Below are 22500 nucleotides of genomic sequence, written 5' to 3' on the forward strand. Positions count from 1 at the left end.
AAAACCTTCCCTATCCCCTTCCTGGTAGTCTAGTCCAGTCTGAAAACCTTCCCTATCCCCTTCATGGTAGTCTAGTCCAGTCTGAAAACCTTCCCTATCCCCTTCCTGGTAGTCTAGTCCAGTCTGAAAACCTGCCCTATCCCCTTCCTGGTAGTCTAGTCCAGTCTGAAAACCTTCCCTATCCCCTTCCTGGTAGTCTAGTCCAGTCTGAAAACCTGCCCTATCCCCTTCCTGGTAGTCTAGTCCAGACTGAAAACCTTCCCTATCCTCTTCCTGGTAGTCTAGTCCAGTCTGAAAACCTTCCCTATCCCCTTCCTGGTAGTGTAGTCCATTCTGAAAACCTTCCTTAGCCTCTTCCTGGTAGTCTATTCCAGTCTGAAAACCTTCCCTATTCCCTTCCTGGTAGTCTAGTCCAGACTGAAAACCTTCCTTAGCCTCTTCCTGGTAGTCTATTCCAGTCTGAAAACCTTCCCTATTCCCTTCATGGTAGTCTAGTCCAGTCTGAAAACCTTCCCTATTCCCTTCATGGTAGTCTAGTCCAGTCTGAAAACCTTCCCTATTCCCTTCCTGGTAGTGTAGTCCAGACTGAAAACCTTCCTTAGCCTCTTCCTGGTAGTCTATTCCAGTCTGAAAACCTTCCCTATTCCCTTCCTGGTAATGTAGTCCAGTCTGAAAACCTTCTCTATTCCCTTCCTGGTAGTCTAGTCCAGTCTGAAAACCTGCCCTATTCCCTTCCTGGTAGTCTAGTCCAGTCTGAAAACCTTCCCTATTCCCTTCCTGGTAGTCTAGTCCAGTCTGAAAACCTTCCCTATCCCCTTCCTGGTAATGTAGTCCAGTCTGAAAACGTTCTCTATTCCCTTCCTGGTAGTCTAGTCCAGTCTGAAAACCTTCCCTATTCCCTTCCTGGTAGTGTAGTCCAGTCTGAAAACTTTCTCTATTCCCTTCCTGGTAGTCTAGTCCAGTCTGAAAACCTTCCCTATTCCCTTCATGGTAGTCTAGTCCAGTCTGAAAACCTTCCCTATTCCCTTCCTGGTAGTGTAGTCCAGTCTGAAAACTTTCCCTATCCCCTTCCTGGTAGTCTAGTCCAGTCTGAAAACCTTCCCTATTCCCTTCCTGGTAGTCTATTCCAGTCTGAAAACCTTCCCTATTCCCTTCATGGTAGTCTAGTCCAGTCTGAAAACCTGCCCTATTCCCTTCCTGGTAGTGTAGTCCAGTCTGAAAACCTTCCCTATTCCCTTCCTGGTAGTCTAGTCCAGTCTGAAAACCTGCCCTATTCCCTTCCTGGTAGTGTAGTCCAGTCTGAAAACCTTCCCTATTCCCTTCCTGGTAGTCTAGTCCAGTCTGAAAACCTTCCCTATCCCCTTCCTGGTAGTGTAGTCCAGTCTGAAAACTTTCTCTATTCCCTTCCTGGTAGTCTAGTCCAGTCTGAAAACCTTCCCTATTCCCTTCCTGGTAGTCTAGTCCAGTCTGAAAACCTTCCCTATTCCCTTCCTGGTAGTGTAGTCCAGTCTGAAAACTTTCTCTATTCCCTTCCTGGTAGTCTAGTCCAGTCTGAAAACCTTCCCTATTCCCTTCCTGGTAGTCTAGTCCAGTCTGAAAACCTTCCCTATTCCCTTCCTGGTAGTCTAGTCCAGTCTGAAAACCTTCCCTATTCCCTTCCTGGTAGTCTAGTCCAGTCTGAAAACGTTCTCTATTCCCTTCCTGGTAGTCTAGTCCAGTCTGAAAACCTTCCCTATTCCCTTCCTGGTAGTGTAGTCCAGTCTGAAAACCTTCCCTATCCCCTTCCTGGTAGTGTAGTCCAGTCTGAAAACCTTCCCTATCCCCTTCCTGGTAATGTAGTCCAGTCTGAAAACCTTCCCTATTCCCTTCCTGGTAGTGTAGTCCAGTCTGAAAACCTTCCTTAGCCTCTTCCTGGTAGTCTAGTCCAGACTGAAAACCTGCCCTATTCCCTTCCTGATAGTCTAGTCCAGTCTGAAAACCTGCCCTATTCCCTTGCTCAACTATCTAACACAACAAATAATGATGTCATCACAGTTTTGTCTCTGTTCTCTGATTGGTTAATCATTTTATGACTCTCTCTGTTCTGTGATTGGTTATTCATGTTATGAATCTGTCTCTTTGTTCTCTGATTGGTTAATTATGTTATGACTGTCTCTTTGTTCACTGAATGTTTAGTAATGTTATGAATCTGTCTCTTTGTTATGAATATGTCACTTTGTTCTCTGATTGGTTAATTATGTTATGACTGTCTCTTTGTTCACTGAATGTTTAGTAATGTTATGAATCTGTCTCTTTGTTATGAATATGTCACTTTGTTCTCTGATTGGTTAATAATGTTATAACTCTTGTCTCTCTGTTCTCTGATTGGTGGATGTGGTTTAGTCCCGGGGATCACTGGTATCCTATTGGTCCTCATCCTCTTCCTGATGTTCACTGCCTCTTCCTACTGCATCAGGTAAAACTCTTAAGTTACCCTGGACAAGAGCGTCTGCTAAATTTCTTAAATGTGTGTCTGTCAGTCTTAGATGGCCAGGATAAAGGGACCAACTACCAGCGTGGCCAAACCTATGTCATAACTGAGGTCACAGGGGGCGGCAAGGAGAGGTCCTGTGCTTTGATTTAGACTGGGTCCTGATTGTGGTGTCTTCTGCCTTGCCTGTTGTAATTTAATGCAGGATCAGAGGCAGTTCCACTTAGGCCTTAGGTCAGCGTGTGCGTGTGTGTGTGTGTGTGTGTGTATAGAGGGTGTGGGTGTGAGTCCCAGTATTGTAGGGAGACACTGATGTTCAAAGGGTGTGGTCATGGGTGTCATGGGTGTCATGGGTCATGGGTCATGGGTGTGGGTGTTCAGAGCGTTCTTGGAGGGTGACTGCGTTTCAACTGTTGTTTGGTGTAAGTTGTGTTTATTGGGGGAAGTTGTCTGTAATCACACACACACACACACACACACACACACACACACACACACACACACACACACACACACACACACACACACACACACACACACACACACACACACACACACACACACACACACACACACACACACACACACACACACATACACTGTCCTGCCCTCCACTGGTTTAAGAGACCCTGTAAATTAAAAGGCGTGGCTCTTCATGTCTTCAGTTATGCTCTGACCTCTCTCTCTCTCTCTCTCTCGCTCTTCTCCTGGATAATTTCTCTCTTTTTGTCTGCTTTTCTCCAACACTCGTATCTTCCTGTCATTCCACAGCACTCCCTAAAATAGTTTTTCTGCAGAAAATGTGAAAATATGCCGTTGTGGACCTTGTGGTAATCTGATGTATGAAAATATGTGGTGATGTTAATGAGACTTTACAGTAATCTGATGATTCATGATATCATTATGTTTGTGGAATGTCCTCTGTGTTTCAGGGTGTCCAACTATGAGATATTCTGGTACACCCACAACCTCTTCATAGTGTTCTACATCATACTGATTGTGCATGTCGTCGGGTAAGTTAACTTATCGCCTTTGGTATGGGGACTATGTGGCTGTGTGTGGCTGTGTGTGTGTGTGTGTGTGTGTGTGTGTGTGTGTGTGTGTGTGTGTGTGTGTGTGTGTGTGTGTGTGTGTGTGTGTGTGTGTGTGTGTGTGTGTGTGTGTGTGTCTGATTAAAGGTGTCAGCATGCTTCAGTTCGGCTGGCGCCTAGCCAAACTCGGCTAGCCGAACCAAACAAGTGTGCTCGCATACTCCTTTAAAAGTCCTTCGCTTGAAATATAACGAAAATGCTTCAATAGTTATTTTTGTCCATCTTGAGACACCGTAGCCAGTATACACTAAGATCTACAATGCATTCGGAAAGTATTCAGACTCCTTGACTTTTTCCACATTTTGTTACGTTACAGCCTTATTCTAAAATGGATGAAATAGATAAAACATCTCATCAAACTACACACAATACCCCATAATGACATCACAATACCCCATAATGACATCACAATACCCCACAATGACATCACAATACCCCATAATGACATCACAATACCCCATAATGACAAAGAACAAAACACATTTTCCCCGATATTTTTGCAAATGTATTAAAAATAAAAAACAGATATACCTTATTTACATAGGTATTCAGACCCTTTGCTATGAGATTCGAAATTTAGACTCGAAATTGAGCTCCTGTTTCCATTGTGATCATCCTTTAAATGTTTCTACAACTTGAATGGAGTCCTCCTGTGGTAAATTCAATTGGTTGGACATGGTTTGGAAAGGCACACACCTGTCCCATATAAGGTCCCACAGTTGACAGTGGATGTCAGAGCAAAAAACAAGCCATGAGGTTGAAGGAATTGTCCGTAGAGCTCAGAGACAGGATTGTGTTGAGGCACAGATCTGGGGAAGGATACCCCAAAAAATTATTCAGCATTAAAGTTCCCCAAGAACACAGTGGCCTCCATCATTCTTAAATGGAAGAAGTTTGGAACCCCCAAGACTCTTCCTAGAGCTGGCCTCCCGGACAAACTGAGCAGTCGGGGGAGAAGGGCCTTCGTCAGGGAGGTGCCCATGGTCACTCTGATAGAGGTCCAGAGTTCCGTTGTGGAGATGGGAGAACCTTCCAGAAGGACAACCATCTCTGCAGCACTCTGCCAATCAGGCCTTTATGGTAGAGTGGCCAGACGGAAGCCACTCCTCAGTAAAAGGCACATGAAAGCCCAATTGGAGTTTGCCAAAAGGCACCTAAAGGACTCAGACAATGAGAAACCAGATTCTTTGGTCTGATGGAACCAAGATTGAACTCTTTGGCCTGAATGCCAAGCATCACGTCTGAAGGAAACCTGCCACGGTCCCTACAGTGAAGCAGAGACTCTCTTTCAGCTGCAGGGACTGGGAGACTAGTCAGGATCGAGGGAAAGATACAGATACAGCAAAGTACAGCGAGATCCTTGATGAAAACCTGCTCCAGAGTGCTCAGCATCTCATACTGGGGTGAAGGTTCACCTTCCAACAGGATAACGACCCGAAGCACACAGCCAAGACAATGCAGGAGTGGCTTAGGGACAAGTCTCTGAATGTCCTTTAGTGACCCAGCCGGACTTGAACCCGATCCAACATCTCTGGAGAGACCTGAAAATAGCTGTGCAGCGACGCTCCCCATCCCACCTGACAGAGCTTGAGAGGATCTGCAGAGAAGAATGGAAGAAAATCCCCAAATACAGGTGTGCCAAGCTTTTCTGAACTGTTTCGGCTGGGAAGCACGAGGACACCTTGATTAAGGGGTTAGTCATGACAGAGTAGTACTATCAGTATGTTTTCATAGTGTTGGATACAGAGAGGTATAGAATGCATTTTAATGGCATTACTATCATACTAGTGCATCAGTCCAGACAGAGCTGACGTTGAGCTGTCCCCATCAGGTCCTCTCAGCCACCAGGGTTCCATTACAGTCGTAGTAACACACTGACACATTCACTTTGTTACTCAACTCTACTGCCCCAGGTTAACACACACCCACACACATGCACCTGTGGACTTTTAGAATCTTCAGAGCCGGAATGTTGTGTTCTTCTTCTTTATCATCATCATCATCTTTTCTCACTCTTTGTCATCCTTTAGTGGTGCTCTGAAGTACCAGACCAACTTTGAGGCCCACCCCCCTGGCTGCCTCAGAGCCAATCAGACTAACCCGGACAAGACAGAGGAGGAGTCAGGACAGGCTGAAGGAGATGTATGGAGCTGCAGAGAGGAGGCTCGGTTCCAACCCAACTCACCCGAGGTGTGTGTAATGTGGGGGGGTCGGGGGGGGGGGGGGGGGGGTGTAGGGGAGGATGGGGGTGAGGTGGAGTGAGGGGGGGAGGATGGGGGTGAGGTGGAGTGATAGGAGTGTAGGGGAGGATGGAGGTGAGGTGGAGTGATGGGTGTAGGGGAGGATGGAGGTGAGGTGGAGTGATGGGGTGTAGGGGAGGATGGGGGTGAGGTGGAGTGATGGGGTGTAGGGGAGGAAGGGAGGTGAGGTGGAGTGATGGGATGTAGGGGAGGATGGAGGTGAGGTGGAGTGATGGGGTGTAGGGGAGGATGGAGGTGAGGTGGAGTGATGGGGTGTAGGGGAGGATGGGAGGTGAGGTGGAGTGATGGGGTGTAGGGGAGGATGGGGGTGAGGTGGAGTGATGGGGTGTAGGGGAGGATGGGGGTGAGGTGGAGTGATGGGGTGTAGGGGAGGATGGGAGGTGAGGTGGAGTGATGGGGTGTAGGGGAGGATGGGAGGTGAGGTGGAGTGATGGGGTGTAGGGGAGGATGGGGGTGAGGTGGAGTGATGGGGTGTAGGGGAGGATGGGAGGTGAGGTGGAGTGATGGGGTGTAGGGGAGGATGGGAGGTGAGGTGGAGTGATGGGGTGTAGGGGAGGATGGGGGTGAGGTGGAGTGATGGGGTGTAGGGGAGGATGGGGGTGAGGTGGAGTGATGGGGTGTAGGGGAGGATGGGAGGTGAGGTGGAGTGATGGGGTGTAGGGGAGGATGGGGGTGAGGTGGAGTGATGGGATGTAGGGGAGGATGGGAGGTGAGGTGGAGTGATGGGGTGTAGGGGAGGATGGGAGGTGAGGTGGAGTGATGGGGTGTAGGGGAGGATGGGGGTGAGGTGGAGTGATGGGGTGTAGGGGAGGATGGGAGGTGAGGTGGAGTGATGGGGTGTAGGGGAGGATGGGGGTGAGGTGGAGTGATGGGGTGTAGGAGAGGATGGGAGGTGAGGTGGAGTGATGGGGTGTAGGGGAGGATGGGAGGTGAGGTGGAGTGATGGGGTGTAGGGGAGGATGGAGGTGAGGTGGAGTGATGGGGTGTAGGGGAGGATGGGAGGTGAGGTGGAGTGATGGGGTGTAGGGGAGGATGGAGGTGAGGTGGAGTGATGGGGTGTAGGGGAGGATGGGGGTGAGGTGGAGTGATGGGGTGTAGGGGAGGATGGGAGGTGAGGTGGAGTGATGGGGTGTAGGGGAGGATGGGGGTGAGGTGGAGTGATGGGGTGTAGGGGAGGATGGGAGGTGAGGTGGAGTGATGGGGTGTAGGGGAGGATGGGAGGTGAGGTGGAGTGATGGGGTGTAGGGGAGGATGGGAGGTGAGGTGGAGTGATGGGGTGTAGGGGAGGATGGAGGTGAGGTGGAGTGATGGGGTGTAGGGGAGGATGGGAGGTGAGGTGGAGTGATGGGGTGTAGGGGAGGATGGAGGTGAGGTGGAGTGATGGGGTGTAGGGGAGGATGGGGGTGAGGTGGAGTGATGGGGTGTAGGGGAGGATGGGGGTGAGGTGGAGTGATGGGGTGTAGGGGAGGATGGGGGTGAGGTGGAGTGATGGGGTGTAGGGGAGGATGGAGGTGAGGTGGAGTGATGGGGTGTAGGGGAGGATGGGAGGTGAGGTGGAGTGATGGGGTGTAGGGGAGGATGGGAGGTGAGGTGGAGTGATGGGGTGTAGGGGAGGATGGGAGGTGAGGTGGAGTGATGGGGTGTAGGGGAGGATGGGAGGTGAGGTGGAGTGATGGGGTGTAGGGGAGGATGGGAGGTGAGGTGGAGTGATGGGGTGTAGGGGAGGATGGGAGGTGAGGTGGAGTGATGGGGTGTAGGGGAGGATGGAGGTGAGGTGGAGTGATGGGGTGTAGGGGAGGATGGGGGTGAGGTGGAGTGATGGGGTGTAGGGGAGGATGGAGGTGAGGTGGAGTGATGGGATGTAGGGGAGGATGGGAGGTGAGGTGGAGTGATGGGGTGTAGGGGAGGATGGGAGGTGAGGTGGAGTGATGGGGTGTAGGGGAGGATGGGGGTGAGGTGGAGTGATGGGGTGTAGGGGAGGATGGGGGTGAGGTGGAGTGATGGGATGTAGGGGAGGATGGAGGTGAGGTGGAGTGATGGGGTGTAGGGGAGGATGGAGGTGAGGTGGAGTGATGGGGTGTAGGGGAGGATGGGAGGTGAGGTGGAGTGATGGGGTGTAGGGGAGGATGGGGGTGAGGTGGAGTGATGGGATGTAGGGGAGGATGGAGGTGAGGTGGAGTGATGGGGTGTAGGGGAGGATGGGGGTGAGGTGGAGTGATGGGGTATAGGGGAGGATGGGAGGTGAGGAGGTGTGATAGGGGGTGTAGGGGAGGATGGGAGGTGTGATAGGGGTGTAGGGGAGGATGGGAGGTAGGGGAGGGGTGAAGGCCTCTCTGTGTGCACATGCTTGTTAAGCGCCAATGTTGTCTCATAAAATCAAATCTCTGGACTTGCCTCTCTCTGGCTGGGAGTAATTAGTGTGTGTGTGTGTGCGTGTGTGCGCGTGTGTGCGTGTGTGTGCGCATGTGCGTATGTGCGTGTGTATGTGTATGTGCGTGTGTGTGCGTGTGTGCGTGTGTGTGTGTGCGTGTAGACCTGGCTGTGGGTGTCTGGTCCTCTGTGTCTCTACTGTGCTGAGAGGCTATATCGTTACATTCGGAGCAACTCCCCCGTCACCATAGTTGCTGTCGTCAGGCATCCCTGTGACGTCATCGAGCTGCGCATGCTGAAGAAGGACTTTAATGCCCATCCGGGGCAGGTGAGTGACAGATATAGTTACTATAGTAACCACACTGTGGCATGGCTCTGGACTACAGTGAGGGAAAAAAGTGTTTGATCCCCTGCTGATTCTGTACGTTTGCCCACTGACAAAGAAATGATCAGTCTATAATTTTAATGGTAGGTTTATTTGAGACAGAATAACAACAAAATAATCCAGAAAAATGCATGTCAAAAATGTTATAAATTGATTTGCATTTTAATGAGGGAAATAAGTATTTGACCCCTCTGCAAAACATGACTCAGTACTTGGTGGCAAAACCCTTGTTGGCAATCACAGAGGTCAGACGTTTCTTGTAGTTGGCCACCAGGTTTGCACACATCTCAGGAGGGATTTTGTCCCACTCCTCTTTGCAGATCTTCTCCAAGTCATTAAGGTTTCGAGGCTGACGTTTGGCAACTCGAACCTTCAGCTCCCTCCACAGATTTTCTATGGGATTAAGGTCTGGAGACTGGCTAGGCCACTCCAGGACCTTAATGTGCCTCTTCTTGATCCACTCCTTTGTTGCCTTGGCCGTGTGTTTTGGGTCATTGTCATGCTGGAATACCCATCCACGACCCATTTTCAATGCCCTGGCTGAGGGAAGGAGGTTCTCACCCACGATTTGACGGTACATGGCCCCGTCCATCGTCCCTTTGATGCGGTGAAGTTGTCCTGTCCCCTTAGCAGAAAAACACCCCCAAAGCATAATGTTTCCACCTCCATGTTTGACGGTGGGGATGGTGTTCTTGGGGTCATAGGCAGCATTCCTCCTCCTCCAAACACGGCGAGTTGAGTTGATGCCAAAGAGCTCCATTTTGGTCTCATCTGACCACAACACTTTCACCCAGTTGTCCTTTGAATCATTCAGATGTTCATTGGCAAACTTCAGACGGGCATGTATATGTGCTTTCTTGAGCAGGGGGACCTTGCGGCCGCTGCAGGATTTCAGTCCTTCAAGGCGTAGTGTGTTACCAATTGTTTTCTTGGTGACTATGGTCCTAGCTGCCTTGAGATCATTGACAAGATCCTCCTGTGTAGTTCTGGGCTGATTCCTCACCGTTCTCATGATCATTGCAACTCCACGAAGTGAGATCTTGCATGGAGCCCCAGGCAGAGGGAGATTGACAGTTATTTTGTGTTTCTTCCATTTGCGAATAATCTCACCAACTGTTGTCACCTTCTCACCAAATACTCATTTCCCTCTTTAAAATGCAAATCAATTTATAACATTTTTGACATGCATTTTTCTGGATTTTTTTGTTGTTATTCTGTCTCTCACTGTTCAAATAAACCTACCATTCAAATTATAGACTGATCATTTCTTTGTCAGTGGGCAAACGTACAAAATCAGCAGGGGATCAAATACTTTTTTCCCTCACTGTAAGTTAGCAGTAAGGTAACACTTACTCTGTCATATTACTAAAACCTCAACCAAAGTAGCAGAAAGGTAGTTGTTTCTGCCATATTACTTACCTGAGATCTGTACAAAGCCTCAAGTATGGAGATAGACTTCTGTCAAAATGTTAGTAATGAGTCACTAACAAAAGATGTGTTGTGCAAATATAGAATGCAACTTTTAAATACAAATCTGGTGGGGCGAGGGAATGGTCTGGAATCTGGTGGGGTGAGGGAATGGTTTGGAATCTGGTGGGGCGAGGGAATGGTCTGGAATCTGTTGGGGCGAGGAAATGGTTTGGAATCTGGTGGGTCGAGGGAATGGTTTGGAATCTGGTGGGGCGAGGGAATCGTTTGGAATCTGGTGGGGCGAGGGAATGGTCTGGAATCTGTTGGGGCGATGGATTTGTCTGGAATCTGGTGGGGCGAGGGAATGGTTTGGAATCTGGTGGGGCGAGGGAATGGTTTGGAATCTGGTGGGGCGAGGGAATGGTTTGGAATTTGGTGGGGCGAGGGAATGGTCTGGAATCTGGTGGGGCGAGGGAATGGTTTGGAATCTGGTGGGGCGAGGGAATGGTCTGGAATCTGGTGGGGCGAGGGAATGGTTTGGAATCTGGTGGGGCGAGGGAATGGTCTGGAATCTGGTGGGGCGAGGGAATGGTCTGGAATCTGTTGGGGCGAGGAAATGGTTTGGAATCTGGTGGGGCGAGGGAATGGTTTGGAATCTGGTGGGGCGAGGGAATGGTTTGGAATCTGGTGGGGCGAGGGAATGGTTTGGAATCTGGTGGGGCGAGGGAATGGTCTGGAATCTGTTGGGGCGATGGATTTGTCTGGAATCTGGTGGGGCGAGGGAATGGTCTGGAATCTGGTGGGGCGAGGGAATGGTCTGGAATCTGTTGGGGTGAGGGAATGGTCTGGAATCTGTTGGGGCGATGGATTTGTCTGGAATCTGGTGGGGCGAGGAAATGGTCTGGAATCTGGTGGGGCGAGGGAATGGTCTGGAATCTGGTGGGGCGAGGGAATGGTCTGGAATCTGGTGGGGCGAGGGAATGGTCTGGAATCTGTTGGGGCGATGGATTTGTCTGGAATCTGGTGGGGCGAGGGAATGGTCTGGAATCTGGTGGGGCGAGGGAATGGTTTGGAATCTGTTGGGGCGAGGGAATGGTCTGGAATCTGTTGGGGCGAGGGAATGGTTTGGAATCTGTTGGGGCGAGGGAATGGTTTGGAATCTGTTGCGGCGAGGGAATGGTTTGGAATCTGGTGGGGCGAGGGAATGGTCTGGAATCTGGTGGGGCGAGGGAATGGTTTGGAATCTGTTGGGGCGAGGGAATGGTCTGGAATCTGGTGGGGCGAGGGAATGGTCTGGAATCTGGCAGTAGTCAAGGGTAGAACAGCTGTAGAGTTTAAGATTTTATTTTTTTCTCTGTCTATTTTCTCCCTCTGTCTTTTCTCCCTCTCCTCGTCCTTTCTCAGTACATTGTACTAAACTGTCCCAGTGTGTCATCATTTGAAAACCATCCCTTCACTCTGACTGCGGTAAGTTGGTCCAGTTGGTTTTTCTCACAAATCAAACAACAAATGTGCAGATCGAGGTCTACTGAACAGCTAGAGGCTTCCTCACACACAGTGCAAGATATCAATTCACCATGCTTTCTCTTCATACCTCAAACATGACATAATACTCACATCTAAAGGCACGTGCTACAACCTAACTTTTTACCCCCTGGTACACGTGAAGTTCTCTCTCTCTGAGGCCCCTCGGCTCCAGTTCTCTCATTGATGTGGAGGCAGGGGGGTTAGGGTTAGGGTTAAGCTGGTAGATTGACAGTTGACACTTTAAATCCCTCATACATCAGCTACAGTTCTTTATCAATTTGGCAGAAGTCAAATGATTGTTCTGGAATAAGAGACTTTACTTCAGGAACCTGATCCACTCCTTTTTAACATTTACACCAGCACAGACGAGCGTGCGCACGTACACACATCATATACACACTCACACACACACACACACACACACACACACACACACACACACACACACACACACACACACACACACACACACACACACACACACACACACACACACGCACACGCAATGTACATGCACATTGCTTTCCTGTTGGCAGACAGTGTTACTGCCCTCAGGGGTCTGTCTGCTCTTTGTCAGTGATTCTGTACCCTGCTACAATCCCCCCAAAAACACCAGGCCGAGGCACGCTCAGTGTGTGTGTGTGTGTGTGTGTGTGTGTGTGTGTGTGTGTGTGTGTGTGTGTGTGTGTGTGTGTGTGTGTGTGTGTGTGTGTGTGTGTGTGTGTATGTGAATGACTCATTGTCTGTGCTCCTCCTTGCAGTGTCCCACGGAGAAGAAAGAAACATTAGGAATACATCTCAGAGTGGTGGGAGACTGGACTGGTGAGTGAACACACACACACACACACACACACACACACACACACACACACACACACACACACACACACACACACACACACACACACACACACACACACACACACACACACACACACACACACAACACAGTGGATCTCCTGCACATCCTCCCTAAGCTCCAGGGACAGCCTGTACCGTCTCAGAAATTACAGAATTGGGGCTGGGGATTTGTTTTAACCCCCTTCTCATCTTTGCTTGGGAGAATCCATTTCCGGAGGCTTCTGTAAGCTGATGGCTAACACGGAGAGCCATGTATTACAAGCAGTATTAGTACAGGGTTCTAAGAGCTAACATGGCTCTAGCAGTATTAGTGCAGGGTTCTAAGAGCTAACATGGCTCTAGCAGTATTAGTGCAGGGTTCTAAGAGCTAACATGGCTCTAGCAGTATTAGTACAGGGTTCTAAGAGCTAACATGGCTCTAGCAGTATTAGTGCAGGGTTCTAAGAGCTAACATGGCTCTAGCAGTATTAGTACAGGGTTCTAAGAGCTAATATGGCTCTAGCAGTATTAGTGCAGGGTTCTAAGAGCTAACATGGCTCTAGCAGTATTAGTGCAGGGTTCTAAGAGCTAACATGGCTCTAGCAGTATTAGTACAGGGTTCTAAGAGCTAACATGGCTCTAGCAGTATTAGTACAGGGTTCTAAGAGCTAACATGGCTCTAGCAGTATTAGTGCAGGGTTCTAAGAGCTAACATGGCTCTAGCAGTATTAGTACAGGGTTCTAAGAGCTAACATGGCTCTAGCAGTATTAGTACAGGGTTCTAAGAGCTAACATGGCTCTAGCAGTATTAGTACAGGGTTCTAAGAGCTAACATGGCTCTAGCAGTATTAGTGCAGGGTTCTAAGAGCTAACACGGCTCTAGCAGTATTAGTGCAGGGTTCTAAGAGCTAACATGGCTCTAGCAGTATTAGTACAGGGTTCTAAGAGTTAACATGGCTCTAGCAGTATTAGTACAGGGTTCTAAGAGTTAACATGGCTCTAGCAGTATTAGTACAGGGTTCTAAGAGCTAACATGGCTCTAGCAGTATTAGTACAGGGTTCTAAGAGTTAACATGACTCTAGCAGTGGCTCTAACATGGCTCTAACATGGCTCTACAGCCAGTCCTACCGCAACCCCATACAAGCCACAGTACAGCCAGTCCTACCACAACCCCAAACTCATCTGATTCATGGTCTTACCATGTGTTGTTTCGCCTCTTTTCACTCTGTTCTCCCCCTCTCGTCTCATGCCTTGTCCTGTCTGTTCTCCTTTTTCTTCACTCTCCTCCTCCACCTCCATCTTTTTTCTTTTGTCTCATTCCTCTCTTTTTCAGAACGTTTTACAGAGCTATTGCTTCCTGATCCGGGAGCCGAGTCAGAGATCCTACCCATGGTGCAACAGAGGAGATACCCAAAGTAGGTTTGACCCTGTGAGTGTGTGGGCGTGAGTGCCTACATTCTTAGAAATCAAACATGCCATCTAGAACCTAAAAGGGTTCTTCAGCTGTCCCAATAGGAGAACCCGTTAAGGAAACTTTTTTTGGTTCCAGGTAGAATCCTTTTCGGTTCTATGTAGAACCCTGTCCACAGAGGGTCCTACATGGAACCCAAAATAATTCTACCTGGAACCAAAAAGGGTTATCCTATGGGGACAGCTGAAGAACCCTTATGGAACCATTTTCTAAGAGTGTAGGCATGTGTGTGGTAGAAGTAGTGTGCTAGTAGACCTTGGTAAGTCATTGTGAACTCAGGGGGCGTCAGCTTTGAGAGAGAGAGGTCAGAATTCAGAGAGTTAGAGGGGGATGGGGATAGAGGGACTCTATCTAGGAACACACAGTCACACACACACACACACACACACACACACACACACACACACACACACACACACACACACACACACACACACACACACACACACACACACACACACACACACACACACACACACACACACACACACACCACTATATCTCTTGTCTTACCTCAGTAATGCAGCTGACATGATTTCCCATGAAGGCTCAGAATCACACAGAGGGGCAAAGTTTATGACCCTCTGACCCCTGCCCTCACACCCTTCCTGATGTATGTTTGTGTGTGTCTGTCAATGTGTGTATGTGTCTGTGTGTGTGAGGCTCATAGATTTTTTGGTCTGTGGGCTGTGCTTAGTTGGGATCTGCACTCCACCTGACCAAACAACCTGGTCCAGACTGTCATCGTCATAGGTGTGTGTGTGTGTGTGCTCTCTGGACTGTTTTCCCTTTCTCATTCTCTTCTTGTTTTTCTTTCTTCTCACTCTTCCTCCCATCTCCTTCCTCTCTCTCACTTCCCATCTCTATTTCTCTCTCTCTCTCTATCTATCTCTCTGCTGTAGGGTTAGGGGGTTTATTTGTTTAAGGAGTTATCATGCTGATCTCTCCTTCTGTCTGGCTGTGGGACTGACATGCAGGATGAAGCCTGTTTGTTTATGTTTGCCTGACCTTATAGGAAGTCATTGGGATCCCGAGTGTGTGTGTGTATACAGTATGTGTGTGTGTGTGTGTGTGTGTGTCCTAGTTTCATTTACGATTTACGATTCATTCACTGTAAATGAGGTCCTGCGAGTATAGACCACCACAAGGATGTAGGTGAACATAGAGTATAGACCACCACAAGGATGTAGGTGAACATAGACTATAGACCACCACAAGGATGTAGATGAACATAGAGTATAGACCACCACAAGGATGTAGGTGAACATAGAGTATAGACCACCACAAGGATGTAGGTGAACATAGAGTATAGACCACCACAAGGAGGTAGGTGAACATAGACTATAGACCACCACAAGGATGTAGGTGAACATAGAGTATAGACCACCACAAGGATGTAGGTGAACATAGAGTATAGACCACCACAAGGAGGTAGGTGAACATAGAGTATAGACCACCACAAGGATGTAGATGAACATAGAGTATAGACCACCACAAGGATGTAGGTGAACATAGAGTATAGACCACCACAAGGATGTAGGTGAACATAGAGTATAGACCACCACAAGGATGTAGGTGAACATAGACTATAGACCACCACAAGGATGTAGGTGAACATAGAGTATAGACCACCACAAGGATGTAGATGAACATAGAGTATAGACCACCACAAGGATGTAGGTGAACATAGAGTATAGACCACCACAAGGATGTAGGTGAACATAGAGTATAGACCACCACAAGGAGGTAGGTGAACATAGAGTATAGACCACCACAAGGATGTAGATGAACATAGAGTATAGACCACCACAAGGATGTAGGTGAACATAGAGTATAGACCACCACAAGGATGTAGATGAACATAGAGTATAGACCACCACAAGGAGGTAGGTGAACATAGAGTATAGACCACCACAAGGAGGTAGATGAACATAGAGTATAGACCACCACAAGGAGGTAGGTGAACATAGAGTATAGACCACCACAAGGAGGTAGGTGAACATAGAGTATAGACCACCACAAGGATGTAGATGAACATAGAGTATAGACCACCACAAGGATGTAGGTGAACATAGAGTATAGACCACCACAAGGATGTAGATGAACATAGAGTATAGATAGAGTATAGACCACCACAAGGAGGTAGGTGAACATAGAGTATAGACCACCACAAGGAGGTAGGTGAACATAGAGTATAGACCACCACAAGGATGTAGATGAACATAGAGTATAGACCACCACAAGGAGGTAGGTGAACATAGAGTATAGACCACCACAAGGAGGTAGGTGAACATAGAGTATAGACCACCACAAGGATGTAGATGAACATAGAGTATAGACCACCACAAGGAGGTAGGTGAACATAGAGTATAGACCACCACAAGGATGTAGATGAACATAGAGTATAGACCACCACAAGGAGGTAGATGAACATAGAGTATAGACCACCACAAGGATGTAGGTGAACATAGAGTATAGACCACCACAAGGATGTAGATGAACATAGAGTATAGACCACCACAAGGATGTAGGTGAACATAGACTATAGACCACCACAAGGATGTAGGTGAACATAGAGTATAGACCACCACAAGGATGTAGGTGAACATAGAGTATAGACCACCACAAGGATGTAGATGAACATAGAGTATAGACCACCACAAGGATGTAGGTGAACATAGAGTATAGACCACCACAAGGAGGTAGGTGAACATAGAGTATAGACCACCACAAGGATGTAGATGAACATAGACTATAGACCACCACAAGGATGTAGGTGAACATAGAGTATAGACCACCACAAGGATGTAGGTGAACATAGAGTATAGACCACCACAAGGATGTAGATGAACATAGACTATAGACCACCACAAGGATGTAGGTGAACATAGAGTATAGACCACCACAAGGATGTAGGTGAACATAGACTATAGACCACCACAAGGATGTAGGTGAACATAGAGTATAGACCACCACAAGGATGTAGATGAACATACAAAAGCCACTTGTCATAATTGTCTGAAGTAGTGTGTAATTTGTCACTGTCTCACTATAGTAACCCTCCCACTGTGTGTGTAGGCTGTACGTGGACGGTCCGTTTGGCAGTTCATCACAGGAGGTGTTTAACTATGAGGTCAGTCTGTGTGTGGCGGGTGGGATCGGAGTCACGCCATTCGCCTGCGTTCTGCACGCCCTGCTGTGAGTGGCTGTCTAACAAGAGATGGTTGGTTGTTGGTTTACCATTGGTGGGAATACTTTGACATGTTCTTAATGCCCAAATTCTCACACTGTACTTTCTGTGTGTGTGTGTGTGTGTGTGTGTGTGTGTGTGTGTGTGTGTGTGTGTGTGTGTGTGTGTGTGTGTGTGTGTGTGTGTGTGTGTGTGTGTACTGTCTCAGGGATGGCTGGAGGCATTTCCGTCTCAGGAGGCTGTACTTTGTGTGGGTGTGCAGGGAGCTGCAGTCCTTCTACTGGTTCGCTGAGCTGCTGTGTGCCTTACATCACAAGGTCAGCCTGGGGACTAGAGGTTAAAGGTCAGGGCTAAACATCAGGGGTGGAGTAACCTAATGTAGCAGGCGTAAAATAAACGGCTGAGACTAGATCCCCTACATACTGGTCTGAGACTAGATCCCCTACATACTGGTCTGAGACTAGATCCCCTACATACTGGTCTGAGACTAGATCCCCTACATACTGGTCTGAGACTAGATCCCCTACATACTGGTCTGAGACTAGATCCCCTACATACTGGTCTTGACAAGAAGAAAAACGAAATGTTGGCAGAGGTTCTCTTCTGCACTGTTCAACCAATCCAGTAAATGTGGAGGAGGAGTTAACTTCTACTTGCACACAATCCCGGATCCGGGAGCACCCCCATCAGTAAAAAAGCTGACTAGCATAGCCTAGCATAGCGTCACAAGTAAATACTAGCATCTAAATATCATTAAATCACAAGTCCAAGACACCAGATGAAAGATACACATCTTGTGAATCCAGCCATCATTTCTGATTTTTAAAATGTTTTACAGGGAAGACACAATATGTAAATCTATTAGCTAACCACGATAGCAAAAGACACAACTTTTTTTTCCCACCATTTTTTTCCTGCATAGGTAGCTATCACAATTTCGACCAAATAAAGATATAAATAGCCACTAACCAAGAAACAACTTCATCAGATGACAGTCTGATAACATATTTATTGTATAGCATATGTTTTGTTAGAAAAATGTGCATATTTCAGGTATAAATCATAGTTTACCATTGCAGCCACCATCACAACTCTCACCAAAGCAACTAGAATAACTACAGAGACCAACGTGAATTACCTAAATACTCATCATAAAACATTTACGAAAAATACACAGCGTACAGCAAATGAAAGACAAAGATCTTGTGAATCCAGCCAATATTTCAGATTTTTTAAGTGTTTTACAGCGAAAACACAATATAGCATTATATTAGCTTACTACAATAGCCAACCACACAACAGCATTGATTCAAGCCAACAATAGCGATAACGAATAAACCAGCAAAAGATATAAATTTTTTCACTAACCTTCTCAAACTTCTTCCGATGACAGTCCTATAACATCATATTACACAATACATATAGAGTTTGTTCGAAAATGTGCATATTTAGCGGCACAAATCGTGGTTATACAATGAGAATAGTAGCCAAGCTGCCAACAATATGTCGGGAGAAATCTTGGGAGAGGCACCTAATCTAATCAGTAACTAATCATAAACTTGACTAAAAAATACAGGTTGGACAGCAAATGAAAGATACATTAGTTCTTAATGCAACCGCTGTGTTAGATTTTTAAAATTAACGTTACTACGACATACAGCGTGCGTTAAAGCGAGACCGCACCGAAATTAATGGCGGAATATGAGTTTTACATTTTTCAACAGAACAACAAATTAACATCATAAATAGTTCTTACTTTTTGATGAGCTCCCATCAGAATCTTGGGCAAGTTGTCCTTTGTCCAAAAGAATTGTTGCTCGGTTGTAGATTGTCGCCTTCAACTTTGGAATTAGCAGTAAACATTAGCCATGTGGCCCAGACGTGCCCAACTCACTAGAACGCAGCACAAATAAATATCCGAAAATCGCAATATACTGATATAAACTGCTATAACTCGGTTTAAAATAACTACATTATGATGTCTTTAACACCTATATCGAATAAAATCAGAGCCGGATATATCTAAGGCCTATAACGGGAGCTTTCCAGAACGCCATCCTGAGGTCTGTCTTGCGTCATGGCGAATGAAGGAAAGAGAGGACCCCCCGTTCCGAGCCCATTTATATGGCCTCAGATCTGCCTAGCAACTCCATTCCAATTCTCACTATTTGCTGACTTCCAGGCGAAGGCGTATGCAGTGCATCTCAACCAATAGAAGACATGCAAATTAACTCGAGTTCTGTTTTACTCACAGATATAATTCAAACGGTTTTAGAAACTAGAGAGTGTTTTCTATCCAATAGTAATAATAATATGCATATTGTACGAGCAAGAATTGAGTACGAGGCAGTTTAATTTGGGAACGAAATTTTTACAAAGTGCAAACAGCACCCCCTATTGAGAAAAGGTTATGTCCAAAAGCGGAAGTCTCTCTTTCCATTTCCCCTGAAAACTGGATCATCCGGTTGTTGGGGACTCGGCAGAGGCTAGGGGTAGAGAGGTTGTATGGCACCTCCTGCACTGAGGCCCGAGGCTGGGGTCTGTCTTTTACCTTTCTTCTCTTAGTGTGCTGTGTGTGTACTATTTAAAAACCTGCTGGTGCTCCCCCAGAGCAGGGGCAGAGCGCCCTCTACAGGTCTGTAGTGGAGAGGCTGATATCTGGTGTTATAGCGCCATCTAGTGACTAGTAGAGGGGCTGATATCTGGTGTTATAGCGCCATCTAGTGACTAGTAGAGGGGCTGATATCTGGTGTTATTGCGCCATCTAGTGACTAGTAGAGGGGCTGATATCTGGTGTTATAGCGCCATCTAGTGACTAGTAGAGGGGCTGATATCTGGGGTTATAGCTGTAGTATCAGCCTGTAGTATCAGCCCCTCCACTACAGTCACTAGATGGTGCTATAACCCCAGATATCAGCCCCTCCACTACAGTCACTAGACGGTGCTATAACCCCAAATATCAGCCCCTCCACTACAGTCACTAGACGGTGCTATAACCCCGGATATCTAGTGACTGTAGTGGAGGGGCTGATATCTGGGGTTATAGCACCGTCTAGTGACTGTAGTGGAGGGGCTGATATCTGGGGTTATAGCACCGTCTAGTGACTGTAGTGGAGGGGCTGATATCTGGGGTTATAGCACCATCTAGTGACTGTAGTGGAGGGGCTGATATCTGGGGTTATAGCACCGTCTAGTGACTGTAGTGGAGGGGCTGATATCTGGGGTTATAGCACCGTCTAGTGACTGTAGTGGAGGGGCTGATATCTGGGGTTATAGCACCGTCTAGTGACTGTAGTGGAGGGGCTGATATCTGGGGTTATAGCACCGTCAAGTGACTGTAGTGGAGGGGCTGATATCTGGGGTTATAGCACCGTCTAGTGACTGTAGTGGAGGGGCTGATATCTGGGGTTATAGCACCGTCTAGTGACTGTAGTGGAGGGGCTGATATCTGGGGTTATAGCACCATCTAGTGACTGTAGTGGAGGGGCTGATATCTGAGGTTATAGCACCATCTAGTGACTGTAGTGGAGGGGCTGATATCTGAGGTTATAGCACCGTCTAGATAATAGTAGTAAATAATAGTGTCTATTCGAGCTTTGAGCAGTAAATGGAGACAATTTAGGACATACTTGACTTCAATTATATGATACAACACATTTATTTGGTTACTATTACAAAACTATCTGTTCAACTGCTTGCTATGGTTACGGTTTGGTTTAGAATATGGGTTAGGGTTAAGTTTAGAGTCAGAGCTAGGGTTAGGGTTGGTACAGTGGCTTGCGAAAGTATTCATCCCCCTTGGCATTTTTCCTATTTTGTTGCCTTACAACCTGGAATTAAAATAGATTTTTGGGGGGTTTGTATCATTTGATTAACACAACATGCCTACCACTTTGAAGATGCAAAATGTTTTTTATTGTGTAACAAACAAGAAATAAGACAAAAAAACTAATCTTGAGCATGCATAACTATTCACCCCCCCCAAAGTCAATACTTTGTATAGACACCTTTTGCAGCAATTACAGCTGCAAGTCTCTTGGGGTATGTCTCTATAAGCTTGGCACATCTAGCCACTGGGATTTTTGCCCATTCTTCAAGGAAAAACTGCTCCAGTTCTTTCAAGTTGGATGGGTTCTGCTGGTGTACAGCAATCGTTAAGTCATACCATAGATTCTCAATTGGATTGAGGTCTGGGCTTTGACTAGGCCATTCCAAGACATTTAAATGTTTCCCCTTAAACCACTCGAGTGTTGCTTTAGCAGTATGCTTAGGGTCATTGTCCTGCTGGAAGGTGAACCTCCGTCCCACTCTCAAATCTCTGGAAGACTGAAACAGGTTTCCCTCAAGAATTTCTCTGTATTTAGCACCACCCATCATTCCTTCAATTCTGACCAGATTCCCAGGCCCTGCCGATTAAAAACATCCCCACAGTATGGTGCTGCCACCTCCATGCTAGGCTATATGGACATCTTTATCAAGTGTGCCTATACTTTTGGACCCCACTGTATCTGCCTATCAGGCATGTTTATATAACCTCCCCTCTCTCTGTCTCACCCTCTTTCTCATTCCCTCTCTCTCCCATACCCTCTCTCTCATTATCTCTCTGTCTCGCCCTCTCTCTCGCTCTCTTTCTCATTCCATCTCTCTCCCATACCCTCTCTCTCATTATCTCTCTGTCTCGCCCTCTCTCTCGCTCTCTTTCTCATTCCCTCTCTCTCCCATACCCTCTCTCTCATTATCTCTCTGTCTCGCCCTCTCTCTCGCTCTCTTTCTCATTCCATCTCTCTCCCCCCTCCCCTCTCTCTCATTATCTCTCTGTCTCACCCTCTCTCTCGCTCTCTTTCTCATTCCATCTCTCTCCCCCTCCCCTCTCTCTCATTATCTCTCTGTCTCACCCTCTCTCTCGCTCTCTTTCTCATTCCATCTCTCTCCCCCCTCCCCTCTCTCTCATTATCTCTCTGTCTCACCCTCTCTCTCGCTCTCTTTCTCATTCCATCTCTCTCCCCCCTCCCCTCTCTCTCATTCTCTCTGTCTCACCCTCTCTCTCTCTCTCTCTCTAGCTGTGGCAGGAGAACAGACCTGACTATCTGAACCTGCAGCTCTTCGTCAGCCAGACAGATGGACTTCAGGTGAGACTCAAAGACACCGTCAGTCAATCAATCAGTCAGTCAGTCAGTCAGTGAGTTAGTCAATCAGTCAGCCAATCAGTCAGTCAGTCAGTGAGTCAGTGAGTTAGTCAGTCAGTCAGTCAGTCAGTCAATCAGTCAGCCAATCAGTCAGTGAGTCAGTCAATCAATCAGTCAGTCAGTCAGCCAATCAGTCAGTCAGTCAGTCAGTCAGTCAGTCAGTCAGTCAGTCAGTCAGTCAGTCAGTCAGTGAGTTAGTCAGTCAATCAGTCAGTCAGTCAGTCAGTCAGTGAGTTAGTCAATCAGTCAGCCAATCAGTCAGTCAGTCAGTGAGTCAGTCAGTCAGTCAGTGAGTTAG

General features: G+C 47.4%; 1 protein-coding gene across 1 annotated transcript in view; it reads left to right on the forward strand.

Moving 5' to 3' along the window:
• Positions 1 to 22500, forward strand: part of LOC120036058 (NADPH oxidase 4) — a 46093-nt gene that overhangs the window by 18984 nt on the left and 4609 nt on the right. Inside the window, exons 6-15 of the mRNA XM_038982518.1 lie at positions 2383 to 2455; positions 3403 to 3483; positions 5592 to 5751; positions 8356 to 8520; positions 11392 to 11454; positions 12276 to 12336; positions 13689 to 13770; positions 16905 to 17024; positions 17225 to 17333; positions 22077 to 22145. Coding sequence (XP_038838446.1) covers positions 2383 to 2455; positions 3403 to 3483; positions 5592 to 5751; positions 8356 to 8520; positions 11392 to 11454; positions 12276 to 12336; positions 13689 to 13770; positions 16905 to 17024; positions 17225 to 17333; positions 22077 to 22145 — 983 coding nt within the window. The remainder of the gene's footprint in view (positions 1 to 2382; positions 2456 to 3402; positions 3484 to 5591; positions 5752 to 8355; positions 8521 to 11391; positions 11455 to 12275; positions 12337 to 13688; positions 13771 to 16904; positions 17025 to 17224; positions 17334 to 22076; positions 22146 to 22500) is intronic.

Source organism: Salvelinus namaycush, unplaced genomic scaffold (assembly GCF_016432855.1).
Source record: "Salvelinus namaycush isolate Seneca unplaced genomic scaffold, SaNama_1.0 Scaffold12, whole genome shotgun sequence".
NCBI lineage: Eukaryota > Metazoa > Chordata > Actinopteri > Salmoniformes > Salmonidae > Salvelinus > Salvelinus namaycush.